Below are 13415 nucleotides of genomic sequence, written 5' to 3' on the forward strand. Positions count from 1 at the left end.
ATCTGAAGGACTCCTTGCATATATTTTGGTTTCCAATTGGAAATTTACTTCATTGACAAAGGGAAAGATGTGACCTCAATTTGAAGCACATTTATTAGTCATCAAACATTCTGCATGTTTAGTTCATGACACAAAACATGATGAGGCTCAACAACCTATGTAGACTATTAAAACTTTTTATATCCTTCTATCTTTTCTTCCCATCATCTGGTGAAAAAATAAATCTACTAGTCCACTAAACTTTAGGAATTATGAGGATTTAATACACCCAAAAAATAAAAATAAAAGTCATTGAGAAAATCTCTTGTGAATTCCTCTTGAGAACTGCTCATAAGAGTCAATTCTGGGAGACCTTTTTATATGACAAGATATGAGGACATCCATTGTTGTATGTGATCAAAAGAAAAAGAACAAAAAAAAGTAGTCATGAAACCTCCTATGGAGCTTCAACACTAGGATTTTCTTATCGATTGTGATAGAACTTTGACTATTGTGATAAATGGTCAAAAGAAAAACACTCTTATGTTATACAAAATAGCATAAAGTCATGGATAACATTGAAACATAATATATTCTTTTCATAAAATTATACTACGTGGATGCGTTTGTTTAGAGAATATAAAGATGAGATCAGTCTAGTTATCTTGTAGGTTCTATATAATTTTATATTCCGTTCAAAATAATAGACCATATTCAGGACGGAGGGATATAATATCTCATCCTAGGGTTGGGATATATATTTTAAATGGAGAGATAACAACCTAACAATAAAGTTAGATATTTAGATATATAAAAAAAAAAACTAACTAAAAATCTTATGTTCTATTTTTTTAATCCTTTATATTTAAAGTAATTAAAAAGCTTTACAATTTTTTTATTATTATTAAGCATTTGTTTATTAGCGTTTTTCTATTATTTCTATACTTTTGGCTCTAACTCTGATTATGTGAATTGAAGGTGATTATTTTGATAATTAGCATAATACAATTTAATGATAAGTTTGGGATAATCAATATTAGTTTAAAATAGTAATTGATGTTATTAAAAAATTTTATCAAAAATAATAATGTAATTTTATTTAGTTTTCTCATATATAGTGATGTATAAACTTATTCCCCAGTATTCAATCCTACAACCAAACTCACCACATCTATATATTGTAGAATATATCAAACCCAAGGCCCAAATGGGAAGAGATGGGCCAGGATGGGTTAAAATTTTTAATTTTTTTTGGCCCAAATCCAAGATGTACAATTTTGTTTCAAGCCAGACTAGCTTTTCTTATAGGGCATAAGTGGCATCCTGGTCTTGAACCAAATAATAACTATTTTTTTATAACAATTATATTTAAAGTATAACATCAAAGTTTTCCTCTTTTTTCTTCTATTCTATAATCTAAAAGTTATAATAACACAATGAAAATATAATTAATCATAATAATTAAATGTTACATAATTAAGAGATTGAGTGCTTTGATTGTTGCTATTTCTATTGATGTACACATAATTAACTTAGGTTTTATGATGTGAGAACATGAAGGTGCATAATGTTCTTCATATTTAGCACATAGCTTAATTTTATTTTTATTTTTTTAAAAGATTATAAGCTAATAAGCTAGACAAAGGGTCGGCAATTATCATGCGCTCACTTATTTACTATTGATGCCACTAATGTACACCAATTTATCGATTGTGTACATTCGACGACTCCGATCACACTTGCTCAAATCTTATAGCTTTGTATATTTCATTTCAAGTGTTATTGAAGATGCTGGGTATAATATCCAACTTTAAATATATATACTCCTCACATGAAGTGTACTCGTGGGTGTTTACATAGTTTTACTATAATAATTTCAACAAGAAAATAATCAACACTAAACACATGGTATAACAAGCCTTCTAGAAATCACACTCCCAACATAAAAAGGCTTCTCAAGGATCATCCATCCTTGTATTACTTTCGCTTAAGCACGCTTAGCTGTAGAAATTCCACTAGATTTGACATTTAATTGCTATTATCATCACACCTTATTTGATAAAGCCAAGAATCCTACATCAATCATCCTATATAAGTTGTGGTGAAGAAGATTGATCAAACATGAAGTCTGAGTTCATTGCTTAGCTTGATTGACACTAGTTGTAAACCAAGTTTATTAATGTAAAGGCTAAGAGGAATCTTATTAGAGTACATAGTTTGATACTAAATGTCTTTTCTTTTGCCATGGCATCTTTCCAGCACCAAAAACTAGCTTTTTCTTCTTCTTTTCCTCCTCCTCTGCAGCCAATCCACATGCATGCCCTGCAACACTCCATGCCCTTCTCAAAGCCTTTTCATGTACAAATCCATGCACGCCTCCAACCCCACATCTATAAATCATATGTAGAGAAAAAGAGATAGGGAGAGGGAGAGAGATGACAAAAGCTATAAGACAATGAAATGTATGATAACAATAAGCTGCATCACCTTACACCAATCTAGAAAAGTTCCTACAACCCTAGCTCAGTAATATTAACATCTACAACTAAAATGGTCCCCCTCTCAAAGCAAGACTGATCTAAGAAAAATCCATCCACAATACATGCATTGTGGATCCCATAACCTTTTACTCATATGGAAGAATATTCCCTTCCATGATTGCTAAATTTTTCATCCATCAGTAATGTAATGTAATGTAATGAACTCAAGAAATAATATGTATTCACATTGCTCAGGGCTTAAAGGGAAAGCCCAAATATCTCATCAATCTACATACAAAAAGTATTATAGGGCAGTATAGGAAAATTATGAGCTTGTTAAATGCAAGCACTTGGAAAACTTAGCCCGAGAATCTATCATCAGAGTCTACAGTGAGAGGCTTGGTCACTATTTTCAACAGCGTTTGTCTTTGGGGACCGAGGAGTAGTGTCATAAGCTATTTAGCTGGGTGAGCATGATGACAAGCTCATCACTCGATGGTCGGTCGGCGGGCAAATCCGATAAGCACACGAGTGCGATCCTAATTGCCATTAGCATCTCCTCTTCTTCCCCCTCGTTGGCTATGATTGTGTTGTCCAATGTTTCTTTAGCCTCCCCAGATTGCTGCATGTGCCTGAGCCATCGAGCCAAGCTGCCCTTCCCTGCATCTCCTGCGAAGAATGGATCTGACGGGTCTCTCCCTGTGAGCAGGACACCAAGGATCATCCCAAAACTATAGATATCACTTTTGTCTGTGTACCTTCAATGTATCAATGAACATCTAGATTAGAAAAGAAGGCATCTCAATAATGCATTCAAGAAGGAAGTAAACGGGCTCCAATCTCCGGTAAAGATAGCTGCTAACAAGCAAATGTTACAAGTAATTAATATCAAAAACTAGTCTTCAAATTTTTACAAGTTAACAGGAACAAAATCAGTAACATGAAAGAAAAAAAATAGTAATCCCATTGTCTTCCCTACAAAAGTTAATTACCAATCAGTGAAGCAACTTCCAACTATTAGTTCTTCAAAAGGAGTTCAGATGGAAAATAGCATGTCTGGAATTGCTAAGCCTAAAATCAAATTGCCATGACTTATTCACCACTTATAGTAGAGTTCAACAAATAATTTGAACCAGCTGCAAAGTATGTAATCGACTAAATTATAGATAAACTTCTAGTAATTCAAATTGCCATCACCAAGATGCCATCAAGGAGCATGAGGATAAAACAAGGGACAAAATCATCTTGGCACTAGAATTTCCACAAAAGCACATTAAACTAAGAACTTCAATAGAACTAAGTACTTTGTCCATTTTGCATAAGCAAAGAATAGAACTTTACCTGCTACTTTGATAACACTCAGGAGCAACATAGTGGGCAGAGCTTGAATCCTCCAAATAATTAGCTGTGATCAGTCTCGTCAATCCGCAATCCCCCAATCTCGGCTCAAACCCTTCATCCAACATCACATTTGATGGCTTCAAATTGCTATGCAATATCGTTGGGTTACATTCAAAATGCAGATACCTCAGTCCTTTCACAATCCCAAGCGCAATTTGATTTCTTACATCCCATCCAATGCTAATTTGTTGTGACCTCACCCTCTTCATCACATCCCCAAGACTTCCAGTAGGAATGTAGTCATATACTAGAGAGAAAGAATCACCATCATGAACATATGCTCTCAAGCTCATCACATTGCGATGTTTCACCAGTGCCAGAATCTCAAGCTGTTGCTGCACTCTTTTCTTCTCAGAATTGAAATTATGCAAAGGAGAGGCATTGGCCTGATTACCTTCGAGCCTCTTCACTGCAACGACAACCTCATTGTCAAGGACTACTTTATAGTACTTCCTATTGGGGCTCAACCCGAGCAATTGGGCCAACTGCATCTCCTTGGCAAGGGCTAATTGGAGGGTTTTAGGGGAGATGTGCGGGGAGAAGACAACAGGGCCTTTAAGGATTGGAGTCCGGTGTGTATATATGACAAAAAGCCGAATTAAGAAGAGGAAGATGAGAGCAAGAATGAAACCGGTCACAGAGCCGAAAAGGATGCCAAGGAGGATTCTTCGCAGATGGGTGCTATTTGAGGTTTTGGGAATCTTGGATGGGGAAGGAGATGATGGGCTTTGTGAGAACATAGGTTCCGAATGGAGATGCTGGGAGTAGGATACTTCTGGGGCTTGGAAGAGGAAGAAGAAAAGAATTAAGAGGGTCTGAAGAGCTAGGGTTTTTCTATGGCTTTTGCACCTCCCCTCCATGAAAAGAGCGCAGTTGAGTGAACAAGAGCCCAAAAGCTAAAGCAAGAACAACCAAAATCAAATCTTTTATTCTCCCTAGACCAGAACAATAAGCTTCAACACAAACCAAAAATGGAAGCAAAACCAAACATGGGCTTATTGGGGATTCTCACAAGGAAAAGAGAGACAAGAAGTTTCAAATGCCTTTCGAATAACTCTTCCTAAAACAAAGATGACAACCTTAAAATTACTAGGAAATTCTAGATGGACAATAGTTCACCAAGTTTCAAACCACATCAAAAGTAAGTAGCCAAGATAGAAAGTTTCTTCTACTTTCCCTTTCTCATTGAACTGAAAATGAGCAGACACAGCAATAAGATGAAATCTTTTTGAATGTTTGAAGAAAACTAGAGGAAAAAAAAACAACTATTACCTCAAACAACACTCTCAAGAGCAAGATGGAGTTAAACCCAATGAAGAACAAGATTGCAAGCCTTCAAGCACACAAAGCTCACTCCTTTGATAGCTAATAACTTGATTCCATTCTTGTGCTCTCACTCTAAATAGAGTAGAGAAGCTTAAAACTTACAGTAAGAAAGGTGCCACATCTCTTCCCTTTGCCCACCTCTCTCTCTCACACACACACATAGAATCTAGCAGTTAAAGCAAATGACTACTCTCCTCCCATCCCAAAGCACCCAAAAAACTTAGCTTAAATCCCCATTTAAGGAAAGGAAACACAGAAGTGGCCTAAGTAGTAACTTTTGAAAGTCTCCAGTAATTACCCATTTTTAAGCTCAAAGCCAAATTTGCTCTCCAACATTCCTTGCTCTCTCTCTTAGCCTGATGCAAACCAACAAAGAAGTTTGAAAGAATGAGCTCTCGATCCATATCTTAGATTGTCTTCAGAAAGAGATGGGTCGAGGTGTAACACACGAAATCAAAGTGTGAGCATATCGATTTCAAGAGGAAAAAAGAAGCCTCTTTGATTCGCGTGCGAGTTTATATTTTTCTTATAATATCTGTTTCTTTTTCACTTAGAGACTGATTTATATGTTAATTACATTTACGTCCTATCTTTTCAGTATAGTATTCTTTATTATTATTATTATTATTTTATGGCAGGACGTAAACCATAATTAATAAATAGATAGTGCAAGGTGAGACATTAGAAAATGTCGAAAAATAATTAAATATAAATTATTTCAAAATGAACTACCACAATAATACGAGATGGTTTTTCTTGTACTAATGTAAGAGTAGATGGCAAAATGGAAACAAAAAAATCCGAAAAAAAGAAGTTAGAGTAGAGGAGGAATGTGAATAGTATAAAATCCAGGGGTTGTTTTACAAGTTTCCATACTTTAAGCAGATCGACGAGGATTAAAAATAGGAAAATTTGCATTTAACACCCCCTATTATATTTTTTACGTGGTAAAATTACATTTAGGTCCAAATTCATTCTTCTAATTTTATTTGTGTAACTATTCTCATAATTATATTTCAACTGAAAGCATTTGATTAATTAACAAGTCCATTATAATAAATAAATATATAAATATTTGAGTTATTAATCATGCCCCAATTATAAGAAAAGGCAGGAGGAATTTCTCTTTTATTTGCTAAGCAACAGTGCTTTGATAAGCGAGAATAACTTCTTTTATTCGTTTGGTATCTAAATCGAGATTTCCTTAGTTTGGAATATTCCTTGCTTTAATTTTCCTTTCCTATTAATTAATTACAAATCAGTCCTTTGGCTACGCATGCGGCTGCTTCCTTTTAGCATAGAAAGATGTGATTTTAAAATTTAAAAATTATAAGTACTATTTGGCTTGTAAACAACTACCCTTGTACTGAAATGGACACCATTAAATTTTGATTTCAAATAAAAAAAATTTTGAATTCAAATTCTGACGTTGGTTTATCACTTGCATCCAAAAGTATCTAATTTAAAGTCGTAGAAATTCTTTTTAACCAAAGATGGCCCTTGTGCACTGGTAATATCCTTTTATTAATAGACTAATTAATTCTAGAATATTTTTAAATGAGGTGTTTGTTCTAACTCTAATTATTTCTATATTTATTTGTATTATAGAATAAGGGGCTATAATTATCTTTAATGTGATGTAATAGGAAGGAAAAGATGAAAAATATATATATATATATATCTTACTTTTTATGAAATTATAATGAATACTCTTTAGTTTGATATAATAAATATTAAGGATAAAATAATAGATGTAATTTTGAAGAATAGTGTTTGTGTTCTATATTACGACTATTATGATATGTCGATGTAATTATAAAATAAATATTTATATATTTAGAATAAGTAAAATATTATTTCATAAAGTGAACCGGAGATAAGAGTATATGTCTTAAATTTAAACCCTAAATAGACTATCGCAATATTCATAACTTGCTCCTTTGCAATTTTCGACAAAATAATCTGCAATACACTTGTTACAAAAGGAAATAAAATGAGGGTAGAGGTTTGAAATTTGGGTAATAAGATAAACCAAAGAGAGAAAAGAAAAGGAAAAAGAGACTATTAAAGGATAGTGTGCTTGAGAGATTAGGGTACAAAGAGGTAAAATATGTGGTTGAAGCTTAGAGATATGAGATTATAAGTGACCATGGTATCTAATTGTTAGTGGAGCACATAAAAAGAGGAATATATGCCATTAACTTATTCCTTACCACAAACTTTCAAAGGCATCACTTATTCCTAAAAACTAAATGTGCTTATTCTCTTCTCCACTTTGAGCTTTGAAGTTTTCTTGTGGGCAATTACTACCTTCTATGTCTTAATCTAATATGCCTACTTAGTAACTGTTAATGACACCATTACTCCTGATCATCAAAACAAGTGAGTGGTTGATAACAAAATAGTGTGAGGTAGTAAGGTCTAAGGAGGGGGTGATGCAATGTGAAGGTTTTTTTTTTAAAAAAATCCTTCGGTTAGCCCTAGCAGAACGATTTACTCTGAGTTTGGATAGTTTTTATTTTTATCAAATGCAAGTTATTTAATAATTAGATTATGGTTGTGTTAGGATGACATTGAGTCAATCAGAATTTGACCTAACGCGAACCTACTTAACACAACCCGATTGCCACCCCACCCCACCCGTTTTACTTTTTCTCTTTTTCTCTCTTCCTCTCCTTCATCTAGCTCCATGGTTCTCGCCTTCCACCCTTGTCGTAACTCACCTCAGAGTTCTCTTAGTGATCTCTCTTTTTGTCGCAATCCACCTCATTGTCATCTATCTCCCATCCCCTCTCGTTATCATCTTTTCTCAATCTAAGATTCTCCTATCTTACTGTTATACTCTCCATAGTCTCTCTTATTACAATTCATCCTCCTTTCCTTCCAAATGTAGGTTCCACCGCCGCCGTCACCTACCGGCCTCATCCTCATCTATCTTAGCTATGCCCCCAAGCTCCAAATCCCTCGCCTTGCCGCTAGTTACTTTCAGTTGCAAAAATTCCTCCGTTGTCATGGACTATTCTACCTCCTGTATCCTCTTCCTCCATTCTACATCCTTTTTGTTAATTTTTATTTTTGGTTTTCGTTCTATTGCTTGGTTTTGCACTTCTGTGTGTAACGAATCTTCTAATGGTCTAGTAACTGATAGTTCCTTGTGAGCCTGCACTTCTGCCATGGCTAGCTCCATTGTAGAGCTTGGTCTTCAAAAGACTCTTTCCAATCCAATTTATCCTGGCTATTACTCTACCATTTTTGTTTTAATCTCTTATTGTGCATAAATGCTTGGTATTTACTTTTATCGTTTAGTTTACCTTACAGCCATATATAAGACTTACATCTTTAAGAAATTATGAGTATAAATGAGAATGGGTTTGAAATTAAGTATGATTAAATCTAATTATCAAGTATCACATTCACATATGAGATTTCAACCCTATGTCGTATATATATATATATTTATCTAAGATTTTTGGAATTTTTTATAAACTTTTTTTTTAACCGAATAAGTCATACTCTAAATTTAATATCAAAAGAAATTAGTAAAATGTTAAAATTTATTAGTTTTTCATCTAAGAAAAGAAAATGCTGACGAGTTTTAGCTTCTTCTTCTGTCATATAATATTAAAAAAAAAGAAAACGTAAGTAGAGATAATCGAATATATCAGCATTTCATCTCATGAAAGTTTTTTAAATAAACCATTGGCGTTGAAGTCGCATACGAGGTTGCCCTCACCGCTTTTCCCGCACTGGAGTGGGGCCCGGTCGACTCCCCCACCCGCCGGCAGTAACCCGACACCGGCCGTAGGAGGACGAGGATTGGTGGTGGTGGCGGCGGTGACGGCGGAGTCGACGGCGTTTTCCATCTCTGGGATGTATACGAGTTACGTGACGGCGAGGTAACGGATGAGCGACCCATTAATTTGTTATCATCGGTTTTGGGTGATTTAAATTGAAACTCCCTAAAATCTCGCTGAAGAAGACGGTAATTGTAGTGAAATTTAAATAGAGAAGTTATTTGATTAAATGTTAATCATGATCGTACGTCAAATTCTATTGGTGATAATAATGTTTTATTTTACGAATAAATATAAATATTAAACGAGTTGTTGCATTATTGCCCTTTACGATTATTTCACGTCATCGAATACAATCATAAGCTGGTGACTCCATAATAATATTTTTTTTTTATTCTCGTAATAGGGTCTTTATTTTATAACTATTCCCATATTTACTTTTTTTTCAGAATAAAAAAAATATATTTCTAAAGTAAACGAGATCTTAATGTTTTAAGATCCATGAGCACTGAACATAGTAACAACGTTTCTCTTGTCATTCTTATTCTAGCAATATGTGGTCTGTCTCTGTTGTAAGATGCTACTTCTTAGTTCCCACTCTGAGGGTCTGAGCCTTCTCTTCATGGAATTAAACTTATTCTGCTTCAGTGTATATATATATATATATATATATATATGAACAGATTTTGGCACAATTTCAGTTTATCTTATTCTTGAAATAAATTCTCAATATGTTGTAATGCCCAAACATCCACCATCAACATAATACCATCAAAGAGTAAAGAATCTAAAAGAAAAAGAAGAAGAAAAGGTTTGCTAACAGATATTCTATCCTTCTGTTAACTAGAGAAACCAATAATGGTTTCAGAAAATCTATCATTCTGCACTCTGTTATCTCTGGCTTGTGAACATCCTCATTCTTTGGGTTCATAATTTGTCAGCAATTCGTTCTACAGCATCTGCAAGTTTGCTGAGAACATTAAGAAGGTGATCAGCTTGCTCCTTCCTCTGATCTCTATCCAACTGATAATTATGGTTCTGAGTTTCCAGTTGGGCAGTAAGCATTGTGCTGTTCTTCTGTAAGACTTCTATCAATTTGTTCTCTAAAGAGGTTTCTTCGGCAACTTCAGGGGATGACCTCTTCCGCTTCGGCCCTTCTTGTCGTGATGATCCCTTCTCTGATATATCTGCTTGTTGCTTATCATTCATCATGTCTGCAAAATTATGAACTAATCAAATGCAAGATGTTCTGATACAATTTCCCTTGGATGCTAATTCAAGGAAATGAATCCAAGATCTATCAAGGACTGAAAGCCTTTTAGAACTTCTAGTCTATATAAAGATATGCTTACTTACAGGAGGCAGAATTCAGTTCATTATAAACATTATCTTCTCCTTGAGAACTTCATCAATCATTAGGACTACAGCCTTATTCTAAGATTTACAATGTATAACTCTTTGTTTAGCACTTCTTTGCCATCAATAACTATCAGACTGTAATTTTGCAGGCAAAGAAGAAATAGGAGTGTCCTAAATTCGGCTGACATATTATGAGGCAGTATATAGAATCAATACCTGGATCAGAAAAATCCTCCTGGAATGGCTCATACTTCCTCTCTGCATGTTAGAAGAAGAGAAAACCCAATAAAAATCAAAGCTTGCATCTAAATGTCAACCAAGCATTTCTTCAAACTCATAAAAATCAGGCCTTTTCCTCACCTGATATTGGCATCGCCATCATCGCCTCCTCCTCATCTTCAAACAATCCCTCGCCACTCTCCTTCCTCCCACTGTCAAACACCACCTCGTCATCCTCTCTCTCCATTTCTATTTCTTCTTCTTCTTCTTCTTCTTCTTCTTCTTCTTCTTCTGATTCCTCCTCCCCCCTTTTGATCATCTCATACACCTGTCGATCGAAGCACCCAGGTAACCTCCTCGCCCTTCTCCTATCACTCCTCATCCCCCAAAACGACTCCTCCCCCTTCTCCCCCATCTCCCAAGACCGGATCTTTTTGAAGTTGCACACGAGGTTGCCCCACCGCTTCCGACACTGGAGCGGGCCCCGATCAACACCTCCCCGCCGGCAGTAATCCGACACCGCGGCCCACTTCGGCTCAGCCGCCGGGCTCTGGCGGCGGCGGTGGCGCTCCACCGCGCGCTTGGCTCGTAGGAGGACGAGGATCTCGTGTCCGGTCCAGCGTGGAAGACGGTGGGCCCTGGTGGCGGTGGCGGTAACGGCGTTTTCCATCTTTGGGATGTCTCGTGCATAGGATTTAGTTGACGGCGAGGTGACAGATGGGCGCGAAACAAAGCTTGAGAGGTAAGAAGGGGGTTAATAAAAATATTAAGGAAAGCAATTTAAATTGGTAGGCAATCAAAGTCCATAAATGTGTTGCAAGGATTTGGTCATTTACTAGAATGTGGGAATTACTTATTGCCTCGTTATCGTTATCAGATTTCGTGTGCATAAAATATAGCATATCTACGACCGTTTTGGGTGGATTTATAGTGTGCGATTTTATCGACAATAAATATTTAAAGATATAGTTCCCAGTTTGGTTCTTGCATTAGAAGAGCTTAGCTGTCCTGTCATCTTTTATTTTATTTTATTTTATTTAATAAGGATGTTAGCTATTTTAGTAATTAGATTGAACAATTAAACCAACTCTGCCAAAGAATCGAGCATGACATACAAACTCAACCCAATTCATCTTTGTAAATAATATCATACGTAATTCATAAATGTGCTGCCAATTAAGGATTTTACATCAAATTTCGACTATTCACCTATTCTCACAGTATGTATGATTTCTAAACTATTCGTACTATCTAGAAAATTTGTACGGTTCATATATTTTGTGGTTTACATTCTACATTTTTAATATTTAAAAATTACGTTATATATTCACTAAAGATTTATATAATACAATTTGAATTAGATTAACACTAACATCATTTGGATAGATTATAAAATATACATATATTCTGATCTAATTCAAATTATTTGTCTACTAAAATGACTTAAGTATCCTTCCTCTTCTTTCTCATATACTTCTAGAGCATCGTGAAACTCCTCGGCCTAAATACCAAAGCTAGAAGAGAAGAAATTGGGGTCTCTCAATTCGTTTCTCCTCCATCTTTTCCTCTCTTATTTATTTGGAAGCTACATTCAATTCGAAATTCTTGAGTACTATATCTTAGTTCTTCGAAATTGAAAAAATTGGAACCATTTGTTCTAATATTTCATTGATTAATAAGTATTGTGTTTTAGGTCGCAAAGAAAATCTTTTTTAGTGAATGTGGGTTTTGGCTGGGTGAAGACATTTGTGTAATGTCCTCAGTATAATTAATTTAACCTATGAGTTTAATTAAGCTTACTTAGTGAATATAACAACAGAGGATGTCCTACAAATATTTCGTCAAACATAGGGTACAATTGTAAACATTAAAGTTGCAAGGTGAATACGTGGAAACGTACGGCGAAAATGCAAACTTCCCTACTAATTTATTCTTGAGTATAAATAAAATTATAAAATACCAGTTGATTTGCATTTAGATCTGGGATTGCACGAGATCGACTCATGCTTAGAAGAACTAATAGGTGACCAAACAACTATTATAAAGTTGGTGAATACCTCCTCCATGACTAAGGGGTCGCAAGATGACTCACCTTCACACAATTAATATAAAAAAATTATTTGGTGGTTCAACTCAACAGATCAATTTATGACTCAATGACGTGATAATTTAGAAGAGCAGCTCAATAGCACGACATTTTAGAGTGATGCATCAATAGTGTTTAGTTTGAAATAATAGCTCAATGATGCACACAACTTTATAACTAAACTAGGCGGTTTAATATGTTAACTAAAATTTAATGAAAATTAATTGCCTTTGTATCTAAGAGGTTTGACCTTTGTCAAGCCCATATATTTTGCCTTCAGACTGACTCTTGAATGATTAAATAAAACAATAGTAGGTGATAAAAGGGAAAGGAAAGGTACACATAGAAGGATCCAAACCCAGCAAATACTTGTCTCAATTTGACAAAGAAAGTAAATGGGGGCAGCAATTCATTCTCCAGTAAATGGCAGCTTAAACTTACTGGTAATTTCAAATATCAGTGGACCAATAGAAGTGATTTACTAATCGAATCCCACATTAAATTAGTTAGGTCATTTCTGAGGCCAAGCAAACAAGATTTAATTCGACTCTATAACTAAGCCAAAGATGAGCTCAAACAGAAAATTGTGTACCTGGGGTTATCGAGTTAGCAGAGTATCATATAGCAAGGTTGAGATCCTTTTCTGAGCAATTCTCTCCAGAAGAGATTTCCGTCAGGCCAGGTAATCAATTTAGATAATAGGTTTGCAACCAATTTGAATAACATGGATGACTGGGATCACCTTGTCCAATTCTTCCAAACCTGAATTTC

General features: G+C 35.1%; 2 protein-coding genes and 1 long non-coding RNA gene across 6 annotated transcripts; 1 reads left to right on the forward strand and 2 right to left on the reverse strand.

Moving 5' to 3' along the window:
- Positions 1-2675: 2675 nt before the first annotated feature.
- Positions 2676-5655, reverse strand: LOC140791711 (inactive leucine-rich repeat receptor-like protein kinase CORYNE). 4 transcript variants are annotated; one of them, XM_073142342.1, is made up of 3 exons: positions 5485-5655; positions 3801-4269; positions 2676-3217 (listed from the first exon to the last, which is right to left on the reverse strand). In XM_073142342.1, the coding sequence occupies exons 1-3, from the start codon at positions 5588-5590 to the stop codon at positions 2908-2910; spliced, it is 885 nt and encodes a 294-aa protein (XP_072998443.1). In that variant the 5' UTR covers positions 5591-5655; the 3' UTR covers positions 2676-2907. The 4 variants fall into 4 exon arrangements, with proteins under 4 accessions (XP_072998443.1, XP_072998440.1, XP_072998439.1 ...); XM_073142339.1 differs by having other exon boundaries at positions 3801-5050; positions 5133-5554; XM_073142338.1 differs by having other exon boundaries at positions 3801-5615.
- A 2211-nt stretch (positions 5656-7866) lies between these two features.
- Positions 7867-11482, forward strand: LOC140792603 (uncharacterized). Its single transcript, XR_012109772.1, has 2 exons — positions 7867-8216; positions 10489-11482. It is a non-coding gene; the product is annotated as an uncharacterized lncRNA (long non-coding RNA).
- Positions 9665-11228, reverse strand: LOC140792602 (trihelix transcription factor ASR3-like). Its single transcript, XM_073143683.1, has 3 exons — positions 10700-11228; positions 10556-10597; positions 9665-10194 (listed from the first exon to the last, which is right to left on the reverse strand). The coding sequence occupies exons 1-3, from the start codon at positions 11226-11228 to the stop codon at positions 9908-9910; spliced, it is 858 nt and encodes a 285-aa protein (XP_072999784.1). The 3' UTR covers positions 9665-9907.
- Positions 11483-13415: the final 1933 nt, after the last annotated feature.

Source organism: Typha latifolia, chromosome 7 (genome assembly GCF_019914945.1).
Source record: "Typha latifolia isolate L0001 chromosome 7, TyphaL0001v2, whole genome shotgun sequence".
In the NCBI taxonomy this organism is placed as follows: Eukaryota; Viridiplantae; Streptophyta; class Magnoliopsida; order Poales; family Typhaceae; genus Typha; species Typha latifolia.

Bases quoted from the DNA above. Each gene is read 5' to 3' on its own strand.
- LOC140791711 (XM_073142338.1), bottom strand. From the start codon at position 4,720: ATGGAGGGGAGGTGCAAAAGCCATAGAAAAACCCTAGCTCTTCAGACC. The intron at 3,218-3,800 runs GTAAAGTTCTAT...GATACATTGAAG, and splicing joins GAGTGTTATCAAAGTAGCAG to GTACACAGACAAAAGTGATA.
- LOC140792602 (XM_073143683.1), bottom strand. From the start codon at position 11,228: ATGGAAAACGCCGTTACCGCCACCGCCACCAGGGCCCACCGTCTTCCA. The intron at 10,598-10,699 runs GTGAGGAAAAGG...TCTAACATGCAG, and splicing joins GATGGCGATGCCAATATCAG to AGAGGAAGTATGAGCCATTC. The intron at 10,195-10,555 runs GTATTGATTCTA...ATAATTTTGCAG, and splicing joins GGAGGATTTTTCTGATCCAG to ACATGATGAATGATAAGCAA.